Raw genomic sequence first — 25,310 nt, 5'->3', positions numbered from 1 at the left:
ATGGTGCAAGAAAAGGGGAACGTGCCTGGTGCAGTAATGTAACCTGTGTCGACACGGTCCCACTTTTTTACATGCAGTCGACTTCAGTAAACGCTGCATGTGCGGCTGTTCTAGCGGACGAAAGAAACTTGCGGTCGCGCACTTACGCTTAGCCGGAAGGGCAGTAATCTTTTACCAATTGCTTTCACGACATGGGGCCATTGGCGCCCATCGGCTAGCGTAATTGTCAAAGAGCTAGGGAAAAGAACTCAACAGCAGACAGGAACGCCTTGCGCATGATTTCCTGCGCCTGCGAGTCTGCGACTTCTGTCCTCCTTAGAACAATCCAAGAGTTGAAACATGAACGGAAATTTTTTTGGTTGGGAATATGCTTTTCTTGTGTTTCCTAGAACTATGTAGGCGATCTTAATATGTACTAAAAATTTGAAATGCAGGAAGATTCCTTGAAAAGTCTTGCAAAGGTAAGGGTTATACGTAATGAATTCTATTAATAATCGTATGACATTTTAATCAGGGTTACGGTGGCCTGGTAAATTTTCCCCGGTCAGTGTAGAAATGGTACTCTCAAAGGGAATAACCCGGAATTATTGCTTTCGGGTTGGTAATTACTAGGCGCACACATGTGATTCCTAATTATTTTGGCGATACAATACGGTTCTGGCAAATCATTCATGCGAGCGATAGCTCAAAGTGGATTTCTTCATCCATAGCATATACATACCGGTGTGTAGGATTTAGCACCTCCTACTCGCCTTTCGATGGGGATAGTATTTTCCGATCAAAACATCTAGCAATAATTTATAATTATATCACTATGTACATCACGGCAGCAGGACCATTATTCTGTTTGTTTTTTATAAAAACATTGAGAATTTCTTACGGGCAGCAGAATAACACAACCACATTGGCGCCCGCTGAAACAACTACGCTGGCGTGGCGTACAGTCCAAGCCAAGGATTTTTTACCTGCAAGTCTTCCTGCAATGAACGACAGCGTTACTTTACGCGGATGCATTCTTATGGAGCGCGGGAATACGTATGATCTGCATGATTATGATAAATCCGCAGCGGCCATTGAATTAGCCGTGGAATGGGTCAATCAGAATGTGTTTCCCGCCAATCTCACCATGCAGACTATTTACGTCGATATCGGAAGTCGATGCTTGGGGAAACCGATGGTATTGTCGTATGCCATGGATTTATGGCAGAGAAATATTACTTGCAACGTGTATTTCGGTCCGGGTAAGGACTTGGCTGGTACTTGATAATTGAATGGAGTGTTATGCTAATTTGAATTAATATAATATCATATATATCGACAGCATGATTATTTGGCAACCGCGACTAGAAGCACTTAAAATTGTTATATTTGGATTGCTAAGTTTCTAAACACAAATGCAGTTCACCGTAGTTTTACACGTACGCCGTCAATATTGTACATGTAAGTCTCTTTATACTATCATATTTTTCTTATACACAGGTGAATATTTTATTCAGTTCATGAAGGTTGTGGATCTGATTAACGATTCAGAATGAGACGGTAACCGGAAAAGCACATATTTTTATTACAGGATGCGGTTCAGCTGCCGAGACGCTAAATGATTTCGCTGAATACCTTTCCATTCCGCTCTTCGGAATGCCAGCCGCCAGTGTAGGAACCAAAGCGCCCTTTGCGGATTATAAACTTATGCTCCGTGCATCGGTGTCCCATACATCCATGGCCTACGGCCTCCTCCGCTTTCTAAACTACTTTAACTATACCACACCGTATTTTTTCCTTGATACCTTCGGCACATTTTACCGAGAAATGCGTGTACTGCTAGCAGCTACCTTTTTGCGCCGAAATCCTGATTTGTATTACGGGTCGAAGGCTAAACGCTTCGATAGCTCGATTACTACGTTGGGAGATTACAGAAGCTATCTTCGCGCGGTGACACCAGTTTCGCGAGGTAATAGGGCTTTCCGACATTTGTTCATAAGACCGGACCATTAATTATTCTCTACAAAGGACGCGCGCAAGGTATTTAAAAATGTCAGCTAACAGTTTTTAATTTTGCAGTGGTATTTATCATGGCAAACGCTTCCACCGTTCGCCAGATAATGTTAGCGGCACTAGACGAAGGAATGACATCCGGAGACTACGTAAAGACTTCTCACGATAACTGTCTCTGCGCATCTGCATCATATCTTTGTGTAACGTATTCTAGGTTTTTATTGCTGTGGAATATTTCGAAAGCGATTTCTGGGGAAGATTCACGTGGAGATTTGACGATGACCGTGATGAGGTCGTTCCCAATTATCAATTAACCAGCGTATAATCCACGTACACCGTTTTGTACAATTGCACAATTTCAGGATGCACGCACAGCGTTTCGCACGCTCCTGATTCTATCCATTCGATCCTCGATAGATAGCAGTTTGAATACGTTTTGGAGGAACGTCAAAAGACGATCAAGACGGGAAAACTATTACAAGTTCAGCACAACTTCTACTGTAAGCTCAGCGTTTAGCCCTACAGCTATAATGACTTTTAGAGTGTCATCTGGTGTTGTAGCTGTAGCGATGGAAAAAGTGTACAAAGATGATTTACGATTAATACTATATTACTTCGGCATCACTCCCTTCTTTTTCCTGCTGAAGTTCTAAATGTTTGACAAGAGCGAGCATTCTTGCAGCCCGACATGATAGTGGCAAACTCATACGACACCATCTATCTGTACGCCAGTCTCGTTGTCACACTGTTATCACGGGGACAAGACTTCCTTAACGGCTCGTTAATATCCACCACCGCCCGTAACTTCACATTCTTCAGCGTACCGTTGAATCGTGTCTCCAAATTGGACGAAAGCGGCGATCGTATTTCAACATACGCGTTTCGTAACCTGGATCCTAACAGCGGGCAGTTTATTGTACCGGCATTCAGCAGTTCAGTTGCGCGCCGGTATTGATTTGGTTGGCATATTGTAGGATTTGTACATTATCCCGTCCACTTCCACTGGCGTGTTCCCCCTGGGCGTTCTGTATTGGCCCAATGGTGATTCGTTACCGCCAAACTCACCCTTCTGTGGATTCGATGGAAAGGCGGCCAGGTGTCAAGCAGTGCAGGCCTCCATGATACCGGCGATTGCCGGATCAGTGAGCGTTCTGGTGGTTCTACTGATACTGATCCCGATTGGAGTCTACACATATATTCAGAAAACGTAATCTTGCTTGAACTAAATTTAAGCGCAACTACAAAATTTGCTAAAGTGTAAAGGTGGTGCGTATGACGTATACATTGTAGTATTGCGGCCAAACGAGATCCTTACTGGTGGAGAATCTACCGACGGGAATTGGTTCTTGTTGTGGGTAATGGAACCGGCATCGCGGACGACTACCGTGTCGTGGATGGTGATATTGGTGACACCCTTGGGCCTCGTGAACGTTCGGTTACGTTTTCCGAACCAATCGAGGTACGCAAATACTGTAACTGATACTAATACTCGTATTAGCTTTATTAGGGCTTTCATTTGCTGTATTATACGGCTTTGATATAAAATACACTTCATATGGATGACTCCAATAGCATCACCATTAATTTACAATGTCGAGGGTATCCTCACAGAAATCGTTTTCCGGAAAAGGTGATCTGGTTCAACTGGATGCAGTTGCACGAGCGTACTATGCGCTGCCTGTAATATACCGTTCAAATCCAGTCGGATTGGCGGATCTGCCGCAGCCCAAACACAAAGCGTCACCGCGGGTAGTGAAGAGTGTCACGCCGGTATGCCATGCTATTTTGTTCGTACTACCCTAGTTTTTATTATTAATTTTCCTTCTCTTTTTAATTTTATGCTGATAAAATTTTTTAGTTTTCGAACAATTCGCTCATGTTTCCATCTACGTATATTTTTGTGTGTTTTACGCTTCTGTCCATGTTAATATTATATGTCGCAGATATTGTTGCCTGCTTTTTTGCATGGAAGTAATGCTCATTTTACAGTACGTACGTAATTTCGTCTAATTATTTTCAGCTAAAAGCACTGCACCATACAAATCTCCATCATTTTATCGGAATTGTGCTCAGCGACGACAATGTATGCCAGTACACTGTTGGCGAGTTATGCCATCGCAGAACACTGACTAATTTGCTCCTGGCGGAAAGCTTTCCGCTTGATCAAGCCTGCAAGAATTCCCTAATCATGGATATTGTCGATGTGGGTTGATAGTATTGGGACTACCTACCGTCAGCGGTAAACAACGCATTGCTTTTGCTATCACGCAGGGTATGAACATGCTTCACGGCAGCGACATTAAGTCTCACGGGAATTTGACATCGGGGACTTGTCTAATTACTAGTCAGCTAGTGCTGAAGGTCACCGATTACGGTATTCCCATGCTGACCCGCCCACTTCACTGGACCGAGCCACCGTCGAATTCACAGACGGAGAGGAATTTCTATACTTTGCTGTGGCGCGCTCCGGAATTATTACGGCACAAGATGAATCCGTTTGGCACACAAAAAGGTCACAATTGCGATTTAAATACATCCATCATTGACAATAGCTATAGCGTACAAGACACAAAAACGTCTGAAACCTTAAAGCGTTTTAATTTCCGTAGAAATATTGTGGTAATATCGATTTCAGTGATGTTTCTTTCAAACGGATAAAGTAAAAAAGCGGATTACAACGGTTTTTTTATGCTTTGTTCACAGGTGATGTGTACAGTTTTGCCATACTGCTACAACAAATTATACTTCGCTCTGGACCGTTCCGATTAGAAGACTCTGCTATCACCAATGACAAAGCTAGGGAAATAGTTGCAGAAGTACGTTTGCTTTTACGGATTTGCTTTTACACGTTTATCGTTTATTACTTACGCAAACAACCTACGTAGAGTAAACCAGTCGCTGTCGGTACGAATATCTTACAAGTAAATTTGGTGCAATCGGCAGATTCAGCACGGCTCCGTTCCTCCATTACGACCGCCCGTTCCCAGCGTGGCTTGTAACCCGAGGATTTACGGCCTCATGGAAACCTGTTGGGAGGAGAATCCTGATGAACGCCCAGCGTTTTCCCGAATACGCTCCACAGTCAACCGAATCATCGGTCAGTCCGAGAGGAACTTGATCGGTAGCTTAATGAAATCTATGGAGAAGTACGCCATCACGCTGGAATCCCAAGTCGAGGAACAGACACGCAATTTCATGGAAGAAAAGCGCCGATCCGAGCAAATGCTGAGCTTTCTGCTTCCTCAGTAAGAAAACCAGAAATAAAGTAGTATGTTTATTGGGTGTACAGTTGATACTGACAGATCCATCGCCGACGCAATGCAGCGACGCGAAGCCGTCCATCCGGAAATGTTCGACAGTGCCACCGTCTGCTTCGCTGATGTGCCCATGTTGTCCGAAATGCTCGAAAGTGGCTCCTCGCTGAAATGGATCGTCGATGTTCTGAACTCTTTATGCGGCATTTTTGATACCGTAACCCGGAAGTTCGAAGTGTACGACGTGGAAACGATCAACGATGCTCACCTTGTACGACTCAGTTTTCCCCGGTTATTGGTGCGTAATCTGTAGCGTATGACCTTTGGATTGCTTACAGCTTGTTAGTGGAGTACCCGTACGGAATGGCCAGGAACATGCCAAAGAAATTGTGTGTATGGCGGCGGAGCTGCTGCACGATACGAACAAGTTGTCCGCACATACGGACGGACTGGCCAACAGACGAAGCAGCAGCTTGAGCTACAAGAATCTCAGTGAAGAGTTTGATCTGCGGTTCGGAATTAATACGGGTGAGTTCGATTGTGATCTTCTTGGCATGACCATTAATTACTTGTCCTTAACTTTCCGCACTGCAGGTCCCTGTGTGGCAGGCGTTATAGGACTGAAGTTGCCACGTTACTGCCTGTAAGTTAAAATGCCTGAAAATCCACAAAAGCTCTTCAAAAGCTCTTTTATTATTCGATTGCACATTTCGTCTAAATGGAACTGGATAGCAAGTACAATATAAATTAAATGCAATAATTAACAGCTAATTAACAACGTTAATTCAAGTTAACGTTACGTCGACGGCGCTTCTCTTCTTCTGCACGCCGCATCGGCCGAGCCGGACCACCATTCGCGCGCTTTGATGTGGACGGAAGCCGGCCGCTTTGTGTTGTCTCTGTTTAGCCGCTTTCCGCGCACTGTTCACACTGCACGCTCGCTTGCCATCACGAGTTTTCATTTTGCTCGCTCACTGGTTAGCCTCTCGAGTTCTCATTTCGCACTTGTTCACCTCTCGATCTGCACGTCGAGAATTTTGTTTTCCGCCCGCCGCGCACCTGTTTTGTTTTGTTTCGTTATTTTGCTCCTACCGAATCAAAATAAAGGGGTTGCCTGTACGGCTGGAGCGACCAGAGGACAACGCATTCGCGTTCACGCACCTTACTCGCGCTTCCGGTCAACAGCATCTCCAGTTCCCCCCACTTGGCGTTGTGTGGTCGCATAGGAGACGTAGAACATTAACTCCTTTGCGACTATTCGTTTCCATATTTCGGAACTTTAATTGCTGTATTTATAATCTACAGAATAATACAGCAAACGTTTGTTTATTTTATTATAAAGATATTAAGGTGTAAACAGTAACCTGGATGTAGTTGGCATTCTTAAGGTTCGGCGACACGGTCAATACGGCGGCCAGGATGAAAACATACGGAATCGGTAAGCAATACTGTTTTATGCAAATAATATGCAACTAGTAGACCCCGCGCAAACTGCGCGGAATAAATCGGGGATAAACTGTTATTTAAGAAAACTACAAAGCACTAACCCATGACAGCACATTTAATTTTGTTGAGCGGAGGAGCGTATAATAATAACAATAATAATATAGTTTGATTAGTTTCATTGGAAGAGACAGACAGTATTTCCCAAATATATATTTGGTTAACTGCTTATCACAACTTATGTCGTAAATTATTCTTTATTTTAGCCATAGTTCACTGGCAGAATAGTAGCAGTTAGAATGTATCACAGTTTACTAATTAAATGTTTAAGGCTGTTTTGAGAAAACATTGTCGCGTTCCGCTGATTTCAGATTTAACCTTAAAGTAGACCCGAAAAATTTGAAAATTTCCAGGAATATGTCCTTTTTGTTTGCAATTATAAAACGAAGTTTGTAAGCTTCTCCCAAATCAATCAGCAGCATATGGCGGTCAGTTGTCAAGAACTGCAAATAAGAAAAGCTCCATACTGTAATTACTGGAATTTTTGTAGCCGTATTACAGTAATTCTATGGGTTCAGATACCATTCGGAGCTTCGTTAAATTTTAGTCAGTGCGTTGTGACCGACAAAACAATCCAGTGATACGACGGTACAACCACCGATGTTAACCTTTAGACCACTTAGAATAAAATTACTTTCAGTGTCCAGTTTCCGCCTACTGTTTACACACAAAACAATTTAAACCTGATGAAGACTTCAGAATTTCGTTGTGTTTCTTGGTGAATTTTTTATTCTTGATTAACGTCGACAACTTCAACGCAGTGTATTGCTTGCGACCCCCGCTGCAGGTAGGCGTCGCCTATGCTTCCGATTTCTGTTACTGTACGTGCGTATTCAACTTTGGCAAAAATCTATGCATTCGTGTAGTACATCCCCAACGCATTGTCGCATCCCCAACCCCAACCCATCCCAACTCAACCCATTAAACGCCAACAACAGCTTCAACCCGATAAACGCATTGTCGCTTCACGCCTACGTCCGCACAGATGGTTCATTAATGTAGCTCGTCGCACCCAGGCGCACCGGGGAGGGTGTTCCCCTAATTTTTTTTGTTTTGACCTTTGATGAGATGATCTGACGGATTGATTTGTAGCTGGCGGAAAGGCAGATTAGAATGCGGATACGTTTCGCTTTTTAAATCTTCTGTTTATTTTAATTTTTAAATGCTAAAAATGCGGTTTTTGTTATCATAAAACCGTTTTTGTCTACGTTCCTTAGCCTTTCGAAAAATATTTTAACCTCCACTCCCTCCCCCTGCGGACATTTAAAATACGCGCTCCTCACTTCAGTCGCCGGAAAAGATTTGCGGCCTTGGGCCGCCTTCTCCCCCCGGGCGGTGGTTAGACTCGAATCCTAGTCCGTACGCCCGGTGGGACTGGGACTCGCTGATTTGCTCAAACAGTCCACATCAATTCCAGTCGAACACCAAAATTCTCAAAATCGACTTTCAGTCTCTCACAAAATCATGTTTATTGGCGATTTGGAAAAAAAGGGGTTTCCACTTTATTGGCACATCAGCACGATACATATTACCAAAGCCAACCGCTCTGTGGAAGCAGTTTTATTAATAAATCTAATCAACCCGTTGCGAAAGGCAACTACTTTATCTTTGGAATTTGGGTCGTTCCCACTTTCCAGGAGATTCTGCATGTTCAGTCTTCACGAAACATCACTTTCAAAGCCTACATATTTTAAAAACTAACTCTAAAAAAATTTTATGAACTAAAGGCATTCCGATAACTAATGGACACCAAACTGACCAAAGTTCCATCAAGTGTAGATGGATGCTTTTCGTATGCTGTTCGTGACAGTGGTGGCGTGGGTGGGTTTGCAGTGGTGGGTTCTCCACTTTTCCCATAGACTTTTTATGTTAAATTCTTTTGAATTTTTCTCTTAAACCTTACATACTTTCGTAAAACTGACTGGTTTCTGCAAATTTGTAAGTTGGGCGCTATTGAATGACATGTGGACATCAAAGTTTGGTTTAGTGGTTCGCTCACAAAAGGGTGACAGAAATGGAATTCGCTAAGGCTTATTTTATTAATATATAGGATGTTACATATGCTGAGCCTTTACCGTGAAGCAAAATACTCCCCAGAACTGCTACTGCTATATACCCGTATTAACGATACGTTGAGTACAGTTGTTTTAACATTCTGAGGATACGCTTACGCTCTCGATACACCAATTTATTTACTGTAATTCGGATCGGAAAGTCTGCATATAAGAACATACATGCGCGCCATGTAAGTGTGAACAATATTTTCGCAGCAGCTGGAAAAATACATAGCAGCTTATCAACCAAGTACTTGCTGGACCGGACATGTCCCGATCGATTTTTATTTACCAGTCGCGGGAAAATCGACATAAAGGTAAAGTGCACTTGCAGTGAAGGTGATTAGAGACTGAAGTAGAATTCATTTCCTCAATATGCATAAAAATTATATATTGAAGATCCTGTTAAACGCGATTGAGTTTCCCCTGCCAATCAGTCTGCCTACACGTGCCGGTGGCTTCATTAATTTTGCAGCCGCCTTTAGCAATGTTCAACGGCAGTCGCGCATGTTTTATTGAAGATAGCAGCCGCGTTGTAAAACGCCTAACCAAAATACCGACCTTTGCGGTGCTTCTCTTTTTAATTAAGTAAACAACGCTCAATGCATTTTACAGAGCAAAGGCTTTATGGAGACGTACTGGGTAGTGGATAGCACGCAGCAACTTCCGTCCTAAACAGAATACGGATTCCCCGGTTGATCCATTAGCGGAATGGGTTTCGAAATGGACCACTTAAGCTCTATTATTTGTCGACCACACTTACCGCAGAAATCATAGTCTCAATAGCGTGTACAAAACTGTTAATAAATATGCATGCAACTGCCCGCTGGCGCTACAAGCCGATGAAATAGAATAAATATACAAGCCAGCCGCAATTTGTTCGATGATGCCGATCGAGTACGGACATGTCCTTTGAAATTTAATGCATAGAAAATGAAGGGTCCCGTGCGGAGCACCACTTGAATAGCCACATGAAAATCGGTCAATAGTTGCTGCCGGGGCTTCATTAGCACAGATCAAAAACCAAACATCTGCAATTTACATACTGTATTACATTTACGATGAATAACGCATAGAAGTACGTACAATCTCATACTGCGCAATGTCACCTGGATGTTAAGCTTGCACAATGGCAAATTAGGCCACTGCCCAGTCGACGACGATCGGTGTGATAAAGATGTGCATTAAGTACCATTCACAGTTTGTCATTGACGAATGAATTGTGGGGATTCTGACTGAGAGTGACTGTTACCTTTATTACACTGTAACGTGCGTAAGATTAAGTACCAAAATAAACGTTACGGATAACGTATTTGTATGTTGTGTATCACGCAGGCTTTATAACGAACAACATTATTACAAAATCTCAAAAGTATTCATCGCATATTTCGGCACTTAATCACCTGTATAACGGCTGCCCGCAACTCAGGCAGAACTAGGACAAATAAAAGAGGATCAATAACCATCTGAATCATGTACATAATATTGCCTACTTGGCCTAACCAGCCTAATTCATAGTGGAAATATGCCGATGCGGTGCCGTAAATCTTGGAGCTGGTCCAGCAGACCAGGATAGATATCGTCTGTACGGTGAGGACGGTGAAGCCCGTAGAGTTCTCCCGGCTTCGCTTTTTAGCTACGGGTTTTCGGGATTGCTCTTGCGGTGTATTTTTCGTTGGAGTCGTGTTCAAAGAATTGTCTTCCGTCCCCGACAACGGTATCCACTCTTTACTACGTGGCATTGCCCGCATCTGCATTCGGCGCCGGTACCATAGAAAGGGATAGGCAAGGAGTATTAAGATGTACGGAATAAGATAAATGACAAGCTGTAGCATCTGTAATGACACCATACGTAAGTGCAAAAAAATAGGCACATCTGTAATGACACCATACGTAAGTGCAAAAAAATAGGCACTTTATTGCACTTACGCCATTACTACTCAACTGGCTATGTAGAGCGGCATCTTACTATCAACGCTTACAAATGATTTATTTTCCGGAATCAGAATGGTCCCAGGAATTTTACTCTACTATATTCGTTTACTGCGTACAGTGTCATATGTATGTGCAATACACAACTTACGATTTTTATTTCATAAAATGGGGTACATTACGGGTTAAAAACAATTATTATAGCAAAAAAAGTTCATTTAACGCTGCCGCTCCATCCATTGTTCCGAGTACGGAAGCGGCGTTGCCTCGTTGGATTTCGAGGGAAATGCGCTGCCGGAGAAACTCATGAGAGCGCGGTTCACCCGTATGAAGTTGGAGCGCGGTTCACCCGTATGAATACACAACTTACAAACATACTACTGAGTACATGCGTATACTGTTGAGTACAAACAATGAGTGCACAAATTCAAAAATGTAAAAAAAAGCGTAAAACAATAAAACAAATAGAAAGAAAATGCTGTTAAATTTTATAAACCTATCAAATTTATATCCGCCTTAAGACTTTTACCGAGGATAGAAAAACTATCCACATTTAAGCAGTTTGAATTTTAACCATTCCATAAAATTAATTATGCATGTACGTATATTCAGTCCTTCCCAATACGACCAGCATGCCACTTAATCATTCATTGTAGAATAAATGATGACTTATGTAAATTTTCCCATGCACAAACACATCATTTATTAAACCAACAGCATTTGCATACCATAGCGTAACCCTTCTGCGCGCTGACATTAACGATACACCAGCGATCCGAATCAAAATTCCCATAATACAGTAAATCCCGCACATAAAACGGCAGGATGATAATGTGCACATATAGCCACGTGCCGGCGCATATCGCCATCGCTACCGGCTTCGTATGGGAATTCCGGTAGGAAATCGGGCGAGCGATGGCCCAGATCCGGTTGACGGTGATGAGCAGATGGGACTGCTGTACAATAGCATTGGGTATCCAATCACTATACAGCATCACCAGACACCACCGGCTCCAGGCGAACCAGTCGGTCCGTAGCAGTTCCACGATGCGCAACGGATTGGCTAATGTGTCGACAACATTGGCGATTAGCAGGTTAATCAGGTAGATGGAGAAGGGGGTAATGAGGCGTGGTCGGCTGGCGAAGATCGCCAGGACAAAACCGTTGGTCAGGAATGTGGCGATGGTAAAGAGAACTTGGAGCGTTGCGCCGCCGCTCCATTCGTAATACCCCGCGTGCGACTGGTTTGTAAAATTGGAAAGACTGTTGACTGCATCCATTATATAGTCATAAATCTGCGGGGAGGAAGTTATGATACATATACCGACAAGAAGTATTACATCGTTATGGCGAGAGTTTCAGCATGATGCACATGAATAGTGACGAACCGGCATAAAACTTACAACCGGCAAGAGAGTTTCCAACTGAGTGCACGAGCACTGATGACAAGTAAAAGTCAATCGGGAAACAATTCCCACCAAATCCCCGACTGTACACTGGCACGGGAAAATGACCGGCGTAATGGATGTGTTGATAGGCAATGTGTCGTACGCGTGTCGGCAGCAGCTGCGCCAACACTGTCATGATATCCCGATGACGGATTACTAGCGGCTTACAAAAACGCATTCCCAAATCGATCGCTGGATTACAGTGTGAGAGTATGTGTTGTCTACACCGGCTTTATAGTCGCAATTGAGGATCACGCAAGCGCAACGTTATTCAACATGCTGCAGCCGTGGCCGGGGAAGTCACAGCAGCCCAACAAATTAAACTTCCTTATTACGGGGTCTGGCCTTGGCGGTGGACGGGTAGAGGATCGATGGCCATGAAAAGTGCAGCGGGGATGAGGGTAATGTCGTATAATTGCATTAGGGAAAATGAATGCCATGCCACTTCGGACTAATTTTCCATGATAAAAGCAGTACATACGCCGGCAAGGCAGAATGAATTAGAACCTAAATGGGCTTTGTCAATACTCAATTACATTCCTGTAATGTTCCAGTATTTCCTTGCTGCTGGATAACCTGTATTTCGCTAAAGTAATCTACTGTATGTTTTGCGTGTATTGTAGATGACACTGGGCTAGAATCAACGCAGAAAATAAATACACTACTTTAAGAAACAGAAATTATGCGTGTGTTGGCCGCGGTTAAATGATAAAATAACACATCAAACCATATCATGATTCACTGACTTAAACATTCATTAATGGCGGCTTCCGTACATATTCTACTTGTATAAATATCCTAAAACTCTACTCAAAATTAATTTTCGATTCGAAAACGTTCCGCTGGCGGCAAACGAGTACTGCTTTCTTAATTTTCAACATGTTACGATCGCACTTTACTTCAGAAAGCCTCCGTTTCTAGAATCAACGATCTCATTGTCCCTGATTTTCTGGCTGACTAGCAACCTAGTTAAGAACACTCAAAAGTACGCAACTATAGGAATCTTCAAAGAAATGTTGGGCGATGGGCGTTTAAAGAATCAAGATATCGCGGAAAGTTTCGTATTGCAGATACTTTGTGTTGCCCAACTGCATGATCATTATTCGTTAGCCGATAAAGTCTGGTGAGATGACCGGTAGTTAAATCCAAGCACATCAGGCAGAACTGATTCCGGATGCATTTCGCTGTAGCAGTTAAATTGTGTTCATAAATTGTATTCTGTTGGCAGCATAACCTTATGGTTTCAATCGCGCCGGCGGAAAGCTCGACGGATGCAACAACACGATTGGAAGTGGTTTTGCGGTCTGCCCGTTACTCGGTTAGCGTGGACTTCACGTGCCGAGATACCATAGTGATTTTTACACTGGAACGACTTCAAAAAAAAAGCGGGCGCGACTGCAGAACAAGCTTACGAGAAGAAGAACAAACAGTATAGCACAATTCGGGATCGTTGTTATTTTGATTTTGTTTCGCTTGCTTTAAGTTGCTTGTGAGACATTTGCTGCATCGTGCGGCGCGTCGGTAAATTGCTAAAAGAGATCGGCAAACGTTGTACGCTGGAACGGAAGACAGCCGCTCCACCTGTTTTCTTTTTCATCGTTTAAGCCTCATCGTTTCTTTTCTTGAGATTCAATGTTGAAATGTTCAAGTGTCTATTGGGAACTGTTTGCGGGATTGGTCATTAATGGACCAAAAACGCGTTTCGTTTTTCTTCGGATGCTTTTAAGTTTTAACATACCATCGCTTGACATGCGACCAGGGTGCTGCTCAAGCAGGGATAGGCTGCTCCTTGCGTCAGTTCGACCTCTGAACTTACAATACCGTGCCATCACGAATAGGATAAATCATACATTGGGGACATGTGCAAAAACTGTTTATGACACATGGTTGCCATAAACAGTTTTTATTGTACAGTGAACTGGGTTTGACTTTCCGTACACCATTTTAGCAGTTTTCGTAACTACTTTTCTGTCTTTTCTTAGACAAAGAAGTGCACACTCCATCACGCCCCAAGCTAGCAACTTTTATCCATGATAACAAATTTTAAAATAATAATAAAAATAGTCGGGAACACATGTTTCTCCCCTTGCTCAAATAGGGAGGCCAGACACGCTGCAACCAACATCAAAGGTACCGTATATATCAAAAGCCAGAAAAGGTACTGTATATAAAATAGTATCTGTACAACCAGAAGATCCATATTATGCAGATACGTTTTTAGGCAGTGTTCCAGAGAGGCTGATGATCAGCTCCAATGTGCCAAACCATGTAATCTCGCACCCAGTACATTACCGAGCAATCCTACAACACAGATTAAAATTACACAAACAAAACCAACAATTTTACAGCGAGGCAATCATATCATTTGTACTCAATACCATACTTCTAACTGCAGTTTAAACTAAAAATAAAGTTGTGAATCTTGCATGAATACATCACTGCTCGACGTAATCTACTGGGCGCACTCTACTGCCAATTTGGGTCAGGGTCATCATTCTTATTCTTAGTATCAATTTTCCAGCTGCTTACATTACATAGGTACTTACCTGATCAGGGCATAAATACTTCCACAAGTACCGCTGCATTTTTTTATCAGAGTTGCTCTCAACACAATCCTCCAACAAACCGTCTAAAGTCTCTCCAACACGCACACGCCGCTGGTCCATTTTTATCACGAGGTCCATTCGTTTCTATGAACACAAAGTACAGAAAATCAAAAAAGATTATCCGTGATTTCGAAATACATAGTGTAGTGTACGTATTAGTCGAGATCCTCGTCTTCTTAGCAACTGCTGCTGTTTTTATCAAGTTTCTGTAGCTACGATTCTTTCTTTTCTGTTCAATTGTTTTCTGCTGCGAAGCCTGCGATACCAGTCGGATCAATAAAGAGCGTACGATTCTACTAACACTACAGACATCACTCATAGAACGGAAACCCTGTTGTTTGTAGCCTTCACGAGGGAACACATAACCGCAATTTTTCACCTGAAGGAATCTTTACGACAGCGCTTGTCAATAAATGGTCAACGACGAAACGCAGGAAGGGCCAGCTATTTCAAATTTTGTTGCTTTAGTGTCACGTGTTCCGCTTTGTCGCACTTCGTACAATAAGTTCGATCTGATCCACAAAACGATAGACTCCTAGTAACCGTGAATACTCAAAACGTTGGAACGGTTAAATATACTGCGCCACGCTACACCGCGACTTCCACGGGAGGGCATGATAGACAATTTCATCGCCTGCACATTGCCCAATTCCTGAACTGCGCTTAGTGCCGATAACTGTATCATACAGTTGGAGCCATTGCAGTACGTTAATTTACTGCATCAAGTACTGTGGACCTGATCGTAACGGCGCTAATACGGGCAGCACATTTTCTGGATAGTAACAGTTCATCATCTTCTACAGCAATGCGCAACTACGTACTTCGTAAGCGCATTTAATTTACACGAATTTATTGCCAGCGGAAGTTCAGTGCGGCAACCACAGAACTTGTTACTCTGGAATATTTTCGGAATTTTTCACCTTTCAGTTACAAATTGAATTACCTGCAAGGCGTTCCCCGAGTATTCAGGCTTGCCGCACAGCAAAGGATGCATCGCTGTCACATGTGACACCATGTGGTTCGTGGATGCCTTCGCGATCGCCTCGCAACCCTGGAGAAAAAACCCATGCTCCGAATTTTATTTTACGTTAAATTAATTCGAGTAATTTTGAGTTAAATTTACTGGAGCCAACAGTAACACATCTAGTTCATAGTGGCGTTAACAAGCAGCTTCAACCCATTCGCATGGAAAAAGGACTCACTTCAGTCATTTGGGCAGGGCATCCAAAGAAAAGGTCGGTTTCCAATAGTACCTGTTCCTTGTGGGAAGAATAGATGTGACCTCTCATTTGGTCAGCGTTTCGGAGGAGGTTATCTTTACATGGTTCAAGATTGCAGACGTAATGCAAGCAGTTCTTCTGCAAAATCAGCACCGTTCTGCAGGCCACGCCATCGTAACATCCCTGTCACGACCCTGTGTACCACATTTACGGTGGACGAGACACATAATATTATATCACATGCTGCACAATACATGACCTCTATGACGGTAGGTTGGATGAATTTATCTGGAATTGTCTGGCTAGGAAACGGTCGAGTCGGATCAAATACCCATTCCGGAAACGTTTTACGCCCATTCAAATGCTTGAGGTAGGCCATATCGTCCATTTTCTAAGTTTAAACATGAGATAGAAGTTACTAGCGGTGGTTGATAACCACATTATTGCACCGAGCGCGAGCAATAGCCACTGAGATCTGTTACGCATTTCCAGTACCACTTGAAGTGATACGTACCACTGGAAATGGAATCAATATTGTGGAATTCCAAATATCCCATAGGAAAGAGGTGACGGTGACGCGCTTTTTGGCGTCAGATATACTCGACTGCTATGGAGCGTGTAGTCTTGACGATCAGTTAATTGCAGCACCTCGCGCTTCGCGCTCGGTGCAAAAAACTTATGACGGCGAAAACCAGCACATCGATTTTAAACAGGTAACACCACGTCATGCATCGAGCAGAAGGCCTGAAGGGGAACTAAAATACAAACTAAAACTTTAGCGAAAAATCGCAGTCGATTATCAAAAAAATCACGTACACAAAATATCCACCTAGTAGTATAGCACCTACTTATGGTATCTATTTTTAGCATGGCATTCCTTTTATCAAAACGGCTAAACAAGGCAGCTGTGCAGCATGGACAGAGAGATACGGACGGAAAATCAAGGGAACAGAGATATATAGGTATCTGTCCTCTTATAATAAATCTCTATAGTTGCTTCACCAAATCATTTTCCTCCAAAAATTCTTCGAGATCATCATCGTCGTCGTCACCACTGCAATTGATGCAGCACGTTAGTGTTTCCAGTTTTTCATAGAATTCCTTGTGCGCAGCCGTCAGATGATCCTCCAAAAACATTCCTGTGTGCTGATCATAAGCAACATCCTCGCATTCCTTGTTTCCGTTGCATTCCGCCGGACAGGGGCACACCAGATTGATCTGCACATCTGTCAGTTCGTGCGCGGTTTCCAGATGCGCCTTTAGGCTCTCCGTCGACGTAAAGCACAACTCCTTGCAAGCATCGGATTCGGACACGTACGGACACTTAAGAGGATTGCCACCATACTGCAGATTGTAAAAAACAAAGAATACGAGCAGACATAGGACACGACATACACGATGAATGTAAATTATAATAATATGTCACATAACGCATTATAGAAATATGTAATTATTATAGTAATATAGTAATATGTATTATAGTAATATGTCACATAAGCCCACAAAATAAATTGCTGATTTTTACCGATACTGTTCCCATAACGAGTACATGATTAGCCAGTTCCGTTTTGCGAACGATAATTTTGTGAGGAATTATGGTCGTTTCCAGCACTTTCGTATCGGGTCGCACGGAGCACTTCTACGAAATTAGAAGACCGCTCGTATCACATTAATTACGGAATTTAAAGCTGACGCACCCATTTAATATCACAATTTACAAAAGCAAATTTATAGCAAAAACCAAAAACATGGAATCATCGGCTATTAAAAAGTACTTTGTACACGAAATTATTGATTATTTGATACTACAGAGTAGTACGTAGTACACATATCAAGTGAAAACTTTTTATACGAATTTTAATGCAGTAATGACGTACAGTTTTCTGGAATCATCATCCACTTAGATACTGTGATACATCTCATCAAGATTCAAACCCCGTTAATATAGAAGTTATAGAAGGCACCTCTTTACAAGTACAGTACCATAATTAATTAGGGTCTGGGAAGCACTAACTGTTAGAGCTTTCGAATTAAAGAATTCAAAGCTGTCTTTGAACTGTTTCAGCTTTGCCTGCAGCACACCTGCGGTCCTACTACTGATCGCTACAGATCTACCCGCTTATTTCGGTCTTAAGATTCATGAGTTCGTCAACATAAAAGCAGTTGGGAGCCGTTTCGCTCGATGGAACATACCAGCACATTCGGCAGCTCCACGTTCTGCCTCGGTTTTCCGTCGTACAACGAAGAGTAAGGAACCTTGGGATCATCATTCGGAACCCTACTTGATTCTGCACAATGAGAAGCTTTCTGTTTTAACTCACATCTTTGGCGCTTCTGGCTGAACGGGTCAACTCCTCTGTCACTAATGGAGCACGCGTCCATTGGTTCAAAACGATCGCACGACATTACGTATCTCAAAAGTGAATTCAATACTGAATAGTATTCAGTGAATACTCGAACAACAAAAGAACTGCGAGGGCGACGTCGTTATAAGGTTGAACAGAAAAGGCAGAGTGTAAAGAAAACGTAAAGAAAGCCGTTGCCCCAACGGCGGAAGCCTGTGCACTCCACAAGCGTATTACAACCGGTGATTGGCAACCGCCAATGTACGCGTAACTGCATAAGTTGTTAGAAAATATTACTGTACTGTGCATGATGAGAAAAAAATATTATTAAGATGCGGTCACACGAAATTGCGAATACCATTAATTAAAGAAATTACCAGTAAAAACCGAGGACTACCTTCAGCCGGCGCCAGCAGCCGTATGTAGGTGCCCTACTGCCGCGTTCTCCCGCGTCCGCCAGACACCAAATTTTGCCTAAGATGCCGGCTGACACGGCTCCTGCTGTCATGGCTCGTGGCTTTCGGGATCTAAAGAGGCAGGGAAGCTGTATACTGAAGGTGATAATCTGTTCGCAATCCCATGCGATAAAGTCGCTGCATATGGGTTTTATGGAGCTGGTGGAGGGGATGGTGGACGGGCAGGGTTGCCGCGAACTGCTTCCCGCCGACAGATTCGCAGTCCGTTTCGAGAATCCGAGAGACCAGGGCTGCTTCCAGCCGGCAATTTGGTCATGCAAGCATGCCGTGCGCCGAACGGGTACTGGACTCTGCCGCCGTCTGAATCGGCGTTGCTGCTTCATGAAGTTGAGCGAAAGTCCTATGTGCGGCTTGTCAAGGCTGATGCCGAGCCGAAACGGAAACAGTCGTTGTGTGCCGGTGAGCGCGTATTGGAGTTGCCGCTGGAAATGCTAAAGGATATCTTCCAGTCACTGGACATCGTTGAAAGGCTGCGCTGCCGCCACACCTGTCAGCTATGGGATGCTATTCTCACGACGGCGGAACTGTGTAGCGATGTGCGTGTATCGCGGCAGTCGTCAAACGCACCAAATCGGCAAAGTGGGACTAAAATTACGCCCTGTACGCTTGCATCTTCAAGCATATCACGCCCGCAGCGCGTACGTACCCATCTGCATTCGCGATACCGACTCGCGCTATCTTTACCATGGGAGCTTGCATGACCTTGTCACTCATACATCTCGCTTTATTCCTAAAAATTTTATACAAATTTAAAAAATAAGCGTGACCTTTCGTGTGTTAAAGCATGGGACAGCGGCATTAAAAAATGCACAATTCCAGCATTTGCCGCTGACTTGTCGCTTTTCTAAATTAAATAAATATGCAGTAAATGTTCACCATTACAGGATTGTTTTGATTCCAGTAGTACAATACATATTCATTATAACGCACTGCTTTTGTAATCCTAACAACAGTGACATAATTTCGAAGTATTGGTCAGTGCTTCCACTTCAACACTCCTGCAAAAATGCGAAGGGCAGCAAAATTCTCCACTCCACATTGGCTTAAGAAATGCGCTCGCGGAATCATGCACATGGGATTTTCACAACCCAACCTGCATGAATTATGTTGTCCATTTCTGCCATAATTAATTTCCACCACCTTGACGATGGATATTCGTAACAACCCTTCAGCGGTTGCTCAAGTCCATATTTTCTTAATTATGATTAAATTTATCTGCATTTTCATATGTCTGACCGTTGCTGTCCAAGCTCGTAAATATCAGCTGTAATCAGCAGAAAGTAAATTTACATCATCGAATTTTTTTATTTATTTGGATTAATTAATTGACATCCGTTGACAGAATGGTGGAAGCCAATCAGCAATAACCCGGCAATTATTAAATCCAAAACTCCGCCCCTGCCGGCGCCAACCACGGGCGCCGCCGCCGGCGATTCGAATACACCGACCAAAGTGTTACCAGACGCTCTGTGGGCCACAGGCTCCAGGATTATCGGCGGTGTGGAGGCGCAGGAAGAAAGCTGGCCGTGGATTGTGGCACTCATCCAGTTCCGGCCGGAATACATGCCGCCCGTCTACCAGTTTTGTGCTGCCAGTCTGGTATGTACAAATGGTAATGTTTTAATAATTACCGTCTAATCGGTATTTGAGTTTAGGGATATTTTTCACATCATTAGAAAATTTATCCGATTATCAAGCCGATCGCCAAGCGAGTTTGTTTCCCCAATACTTGAAACCGTAGTGTACCGTAGAGGCAGTACAGATACAACAGAATCCGCTTGTGACGCTATCGATACGTAAAAATTTCCTCTCTTCCTGAGAGTTCTTGGTTTACGGCAGAAAAATAAAATATAAAACCCTTAGATTTTATTGCCGCATTTCTTATTCTGATTTTGATGTTTTCATGCTGCTTGCAGTAATAACACCCACACAATTCGTGTTCAGTTTTACAATATAAATAAACATCATTAATGTAGTGCATAATTAAGCGATAGCCAACCGTGTAGTTTATAAAATGAACACACCGATTTATACTTAATGTGGTACTTTTCTTTAATGAAATTACCATTGCACTGGTTTGATTAACAAAATTCACTACAGATTAGCGATCGCTGGATCGTGACTGCCGGTCACTGCGTGGACAACCACCCCGACGACTTCCTCACCACCCACATTAAAGCGGTGGTCGGGATTACCGACATTAAACAAGTGCTCACCCAGCCGGAGCTACTGCTGCCCATCTCCCGGGTTTTCCACCATCCGGACTACGACAATCCCAAGGACAACACTAACAATGATGTGGCCCTGCTGGAGCTGGCGGAGCCTGTCAAGTTCACCTCGCGTATCCAGCCTATCTGCTTGCCGACGCATCCGTCCACGGATCTGGCCAGTGCCGCCAATATTGACAAAGAACGCGACGGAAAGAAAGTGGCATTTGTTGCTGGATGGGGGCATTTGGTGGAAAACCAAGGTCAGGCGTTTTATAAAAGGTCACTGAAATGATCTTATTTTTTTCACGATTTTGTTCCGTAGTTTTATGTTTTATCATGAAGCCGGTGAAGGTCATCCAGAGACCAGATGTATATAAAATAATAAGTGGAAATACATATCTTATAACAGGACGGAGCGACAATAATTTCGCCGTTCCTATCTTGATCTTGGGCATCGGTTCGGATAAACTGCAGCAAGTGGCCATTGATTTGTATGACCGGACTACGTGCTTTAAACAGCTGGAAGAGTTCACATTCACTGATTGATGCTTTATTCGGATTGTATCATACTGGTATATCTATATGTACTGGTATATCCGGCGCAAAAATAACTAACTGCCGTGAATTTGTGGGTTTGTGGTGGCTTCCGGGAAAATTGGAAAAATTCCTGCCAAGGCGACAGCGGTGGCCCGTTGGTGGCTAAGGACAAGGATGGGCACCACGAGCTGATCGGAGTGGTGTCGTGGGCCGACGTGGGGGAAGGGCTGCGCGCAGCCCGGTGTGCCGGGAATCTATGCGAATGTGTTATATCTAAAGAACTGGATTGAAAGTACTATTGTCAACGCCACTAAAAAGGCATAAATTACCTATAAGCAGTAAAAAATGTCTTAGCAATAAGTTTAATCGATATCACCGCAACCGTAGCGCATATGAAGAAGACTATACGTGGCTATTCATATGCACTACGCCGCAACTGACGAAGACCACGATTAGCTGACTACAATATACTTTGCTCGTATTGCTTTTATCAAGGTAATAACGTCTCTGCGTGTGTATTGTGTATAATCAAACGGCTGGCTGTTCGGCACAAAAGTTTTAGTTCTTATGGGCGTAGCGTACACCAAAGAGAACGTTCTGGCTAAGCCTATAATAATCGCAACAAACAACAGGAAAACCAAACAAACAGAACCGCTCAACGAGAGCGAACAAACAGGCAGTTCAACGCAGTGAGCCCAAGGGAAACCCAAGGGAAACCCGTGGCCGCGGCACGGGCAAAAAGAAGACGCCGATCGTTTTCCCGAACAATGTATTTCTCGAAACAGGCGCTGCGCCAATTTCCTTGCGCTTTTATAGCTTCTGGAGACGCACCACATTCGGATGCAAATGATGCACCACCCCCGCCGGAAGGAGTGAATACTAAATTTTGCGCCATCGTACCCAGCCTCATGCATAGCAGTCTGCAATAAACGCGTGAATTTGGCCGCGGGCAGGTTTCTTAACGCCCCACTGTTATCACGGTAACAGAAGACTGAACGGTCACTTTCAAGCACACCACTTTCACGAAGCTCTGTAAAAGCTTTAGCGGGGCAAAACACCGAGCCCGGTCGGATCGGGAGCGGAATAAGGATTTTTTCACCAATGCAGTGACTGGTTTTCATAACCGGAGCGGACACGAGAACGTTGTTTTTTCCCACAGTAACATCCCGGAAACGAATGTGTAGATGACCTTTATCGGTTCCAAACAGACTGCGTTTCCGTAACAATGAAAAGAATGCAAACAAACAACTTGAAACAAGCAGCCCAGAACGCCTTTCGTACTTCCGCGGAAGTCGGTGCACTACTTCAAAAATGCCAACCAAATGGTGTGTCGTAAACTCGTAATTGGGGGTTTTTTGCTAGGAAATTCCCTGCGCTGACGACGCACTCCTTCCATAGCCTGAGCGATCACAAAATGTTTGAGATCCGGCGCCGGTTTATAATGAAGATGGTACAACGGCACAATGGCAGCCAGGTAGTTCTGAACGGAACTAAACTCAAGATTACGTGACAGTGACTTGGCAATGTATAATCAAACTGTACTTGGCTTTGCCGGTACTGACTGAAGCCGATCTTTACTGCAGAAGCTGCTAAACCTCCTCCACTGGGCCTTCCGGGTGCGGACAGAGGACGGTGTCATAGCACTGAGCCGCAACGCGGTCAGGGTCCCGTTCAGACTTGCTATTTGGGTATCTGGAACAGTAGTTACCGCTCAGGCGCAGTACACTTTCACGGTGCCTGATACAATCGACCACGGTCGACTTATAACAATCAGCAGTACAAACACGGCTTAACGCATCCGCAAAGGTGTTATCGGCGACCGGAATATAAAGTCTTTAAGATACAAATCTTAAACAGCTTTACAAATCTTCATTCTAATCTGATAAACTCAATACGGAATTCACGTTAATGATAGTTTGATTGTCACCTTGTCATATAAAAGCGGTGAAGGCGAACCGCGTAGTACAATTTTATGAACGATACTAACGAGTAACGGCTTACGCGTATAGATTACTGCTTTGTATTGCATGGATGACCAGACTTTCCGGATATCCGCTCAGCTGTGGCTTGGCCTCAAGGTCACTGCGCCCGGCTCTTGTTTTATGTAGGAAAATAAAATTCAGGAAGACTTCGCGCCATCGTTTTGGCTAATAAAAATAAATTTACCGCTAAAAAACCTGCTATCTAACCTTCTAGTTAATTCATACGGTGTACGGTACAAAGTTTTAGCCGACAGACGCAGCTGGGCATGAATATACACTATAAACGTCTGAAGCTAACCATTGGTGGAGGTCAATTACATTTGGGTAACCGTTGCGCGTCGGGTAACGGTGGAACGCGTAAAAATTACGAATGAGTCAGCAAAAAATGAAATGGCAAATAAGAAAACGAGTAAATTTACGTGCCAGGGTGGAAATTGACCATCCAAGTGTAAAAAAGTTATCGTTTAATGCAGCTCCTCTGTGATTCAGACTGGATCATTTCTCGATATAAAAACAGTACATAATCTCATTGGAACTTAATTATGGATTACGAGTGCGTAACATAATATTATCTTTTGTTATTTTTCTGGTATGGCACCGACGAAAAAAACAGCGAGACAAAAAAATTATCAGTCTGATCTTGAGCTGGCAGCAGGCCTCTGTTAGCCACCTTTGGTTTTATGGGTCCTCGCTTCTTCTTCGCGGAGACGTCCTCTTAGGAGATGTCATAATGGCACAGTACGTGATAAAAAATAATTACAACCTACAGCACTTGTGTTCAGCAATGCGATCTCGATATGATGATGATAATTACACCCCAAATAAAAATCGTAAACGATAATAGCACAACAACTTCTAAAGAGAAATAATTTTGTAGCGTCAAGCCAACAATTAAAATTTTTCAGAACTTCAAAAATTTGCTGATCGGTGCGCGTAAGAAGTTTGGGTGAATGGTTGCTTCGACGTCGAAGCGCAACGCTTACGCGGACAAGTAAGCCAAAACCCATCCCAGATTTCGCGATTACCAATCAGAATGTTTACTTAATTACGCGCTGTTACGTCACACTTTTTACGCGTTTCCCCGTTACCCGACGCGCAACGGTTACCCAAATGTAATCGACCTCCACCATTGTAAAACGCGTAAAATTAATGCAGGAAAAATAAGCATACATGCAAAATGCATTTACTGTAAATACCGCCGATACATAACTTCGCGCCAAATACCTAGTTGAAGCGCTATGGTTAGTTGAGGAGACCGCCATGCATGCTGGTATCCGTCTCGAACGTCTCATCGTGCACCAGCGTTCCATCACGATCGCACCGCCAGCACAAGGTGTTCCATGGAAATTCAGTTGGATTTCTGATGAGATGGCTGTGAATGTATAGAGCGTGTGATTTGGAAAGAATCTTTCCAAATCACACGCTCGGAGCACGATATGCTTTGCCACTGTTAGGCACGGACGCTGTTCCCGCATTGGAATTCCGTATTCGGCTGTCGTCATCACCCTGGAAAATTAGCTTCGTAAATGTGCATCTTATGGTTAGAGACTTAGGTGGAGGATTTCGAAATCAGTCACCTCATTTTCAGACGCTTTTCTGTCCCAGCAAATTTCCATTTCAGTGCTCGGCAGTCAGCATGTAAGGGAACTGGATGTGTTTAGGGTTCCTGTCGCATCCTGTTCGTGATTTTATTATTTTAAATTTTGGAGCGCATCGGCATCCCAGTTTCCACTTGTTTAGTTAATTGTGGA

At 43.5% G+C, this 25,310-nt stretch overlaps 4 protein-coding genes across 5 annotated transcripts; 2 read left to right on the top strand and 2 right to left on the bottom strand.

Annotated features, from left to right (window-relative positions):
- Positions 1-3,110: 3,110 nt before the first annotated feature.
- On the top strand, positions 3,111-9,498 carry LOC129592130 (atrial natriuretic peptide receptor 1-like). Its single transcript, XM_055488094.1, has 13 exons — positions 3,111-3,199; positions 3,283-3,451; positions 3,604-3,762; positions 4,013-4,195; positions 4,264-4,496; positions 4,724-4,808; positions 4,936-5,237; positions 5,295-5,517; positions 5,585-5,774; positions 5,841-5,889; positions 6,635-6,684; positions 9,020-9,120; positions 9,419-9,498. Exons 1-13 carry the CDS (start codon positions 3,111-3,113, stop codon positions 9,476-9,478), a joined length of 1,893 nt encoding a protein of 630 aa, XP_055344069.1. The 3' UTR covers positions 9,479-9,498.
- A 608-nt stretch (positions 9,499-10,106) lies between these two features.
- Positions 10,107-12,148, bottom strand: LOC129592074 (alpha-2B adrenergic receptor-like). The gene is made up of 2 exons (XM_055488023.1): positions 11,464-12,148; positions 10,107-10,638 (listed from the first exon to the last, which is right to left on the bottom strand). Exons 1-2 carry the CDS (start codon positions 12,013-12,015, stop codon positions 10,180-10,182), a joined length of 1,011 nt encoding a protein of 336 aa, XP_055343998.1. The 5' UTR covers positions 12,016-12,148; the 3' UTR covers positions 10,107-10,179.
- Positions 12,149-14,205: 2,057 nt separating this feature from the next.
- On the bottom strand, positions 14,206-16,366 carry LOC129592171 (uncharacterized). Its single transcript, XM_055488143.1, has 4 exons — positions 15,992-16,366; positions 15,733-15,840; positions 14,730-14,873; positions 14,206-14,484 (listed from the first exon to the last, which is right to left on the bottom strand). Exons 1-4 carry the CDS (start codon positions 16,076-16,078, stop codon positions 14,401-14,403), a joined length of 423 nt encoding a protein of 140 aa, XP_055344118.1. The 5' UTR covers positions 16,079-16,366; the 3' UTR covers positions 14,206-14,400.
- Positions 15,260-22,063, top strand: LOC129592170 (coagulation factor IX-like). Of its 2 annotated transcripts, none has more exons than XM_055488141.1 (5): positions 15,260-16,379; positions 16,877-16,971; positions 20,173-20,429; positions 20,931-21,300; positions 21,450-22,063. In XM_055488141.1, exons 1-5 carry the CDS (start codon positions 16,111-16,113, stop codon positions 21,584-21,586), a joined length of 1,128 nt encoding a protein of 375 aa, XP_055344116.1. In that variant the 5' UTR covers positions 15,260-16,110; the 3' UTR covers positions 21,587-22,063. The 2 variants fall into 2 exon arrangements, with proteins under 2 accessions (XP_055344116.1, XP_055344117.1); XM_055488142.1 differs by lacking the exon at positions 15,260-16,379 and adding an exon at positions 16,544-16,722.
- The last annotated feature ends 3,247 nt before the right edge of the window (positions 22,064-25,310 follow it).

This window comes from Paramacrobiotus metropolitanus, unplaced genomic scaffold, assembly GCF_019649055.1.
Source record: "Paramacrobiotus metropolitanus isolate TYO unplaced genomic scaffold, Prichtersi_v1.0 Parri_scaffold0000050, whole genome shotgun sequence".
Lineage (NCBI taxonomy): Eukaryota > Metazoa > Tardigrada > Eutardigrada > Parachela > Macrobiotidae > Paramacrobiotus > Paramacrobiotus metropolitanus.
The sequence above is the reverse complement of the archived record's forward strand: the minus strand, read 5'-3'. Positions and strand labels throughout refer to the sequence as shown.

Coding starts and splice junctions, on each gene's coding strand:
- LOC129592130 (XM_055488094.1), top strand. CDS start 3,111: ATGATACCGGCGATTGCCGGATCAGTGAGCGTTCTGGTGGTTCTACTG. Junction 3,452..3,603: donor CGTTTTCCGAACCAATCGAG/GTACGCAAATAC, acceptor GTATCCTCACAG/AAATCGTTTTCCGGAAAAGG. Junction 3,763..4,012: donor TAGTGAAGAGTGTCACGCCG/GTATGCCATGCT, acceptor AATTATTTTCAG/CTAAAAGCACTGCACCATAC.
- LOC129592074 (XM_055488023.1), bottom strand. CDS start 12,015: ATGGATGCAGTCAACAGTCTTTCCAATTTTACAAACCAGTCGCACGCG. Junction 10,639..11,463: donor CGCAGAAGGGTTACGCTATG/GTATGCAAATGC, acceptor GTGTCATTACAG/ATGCTACAGCTTGTCATTTA.
- LOC129592171 (XM_055488143.1), bottom strand. CDS start 16,078: ATGAGAGGTCACATCTATTCTTCCCACAAGGAACAGGTACTATTGGAA. Junction 15,841..15,991: donor GCCCTGCCCAAATGACTGAA/GTGAGTCCTTTT, acceptor TTTTTTCTCCAG/GGTTGCGAGGCGATCGCGAA. Junction 14,874..15,732: donor ACTCGGGGAACGCCTTGCAG/GTAATTCAATTT, acceptor TTGTGTTCATAG/AAACGAATGGACCTCGTGAT.
- LOC129592170 (XM_055488141.1), top strand. CDS start 16,111: ATGGTTCAAGATTGCAGACGTAATGCAAGCAGTTCTTCTGCAAAATCA. Junction 16,380..16,876: donor CGCCCATTCAAATGCTTGAG/GTAGGCCATATC, acceptor ATCTATTTTTAG/CATGGCATTCCTTTTATCAA. Junction 21,301..21,449: donor GCATTTGGTGGAAAACCAAG/GTCAGGCGTTTT, acceptor ATCTTATAACAG/GACGGAGCGACAATAATTTC.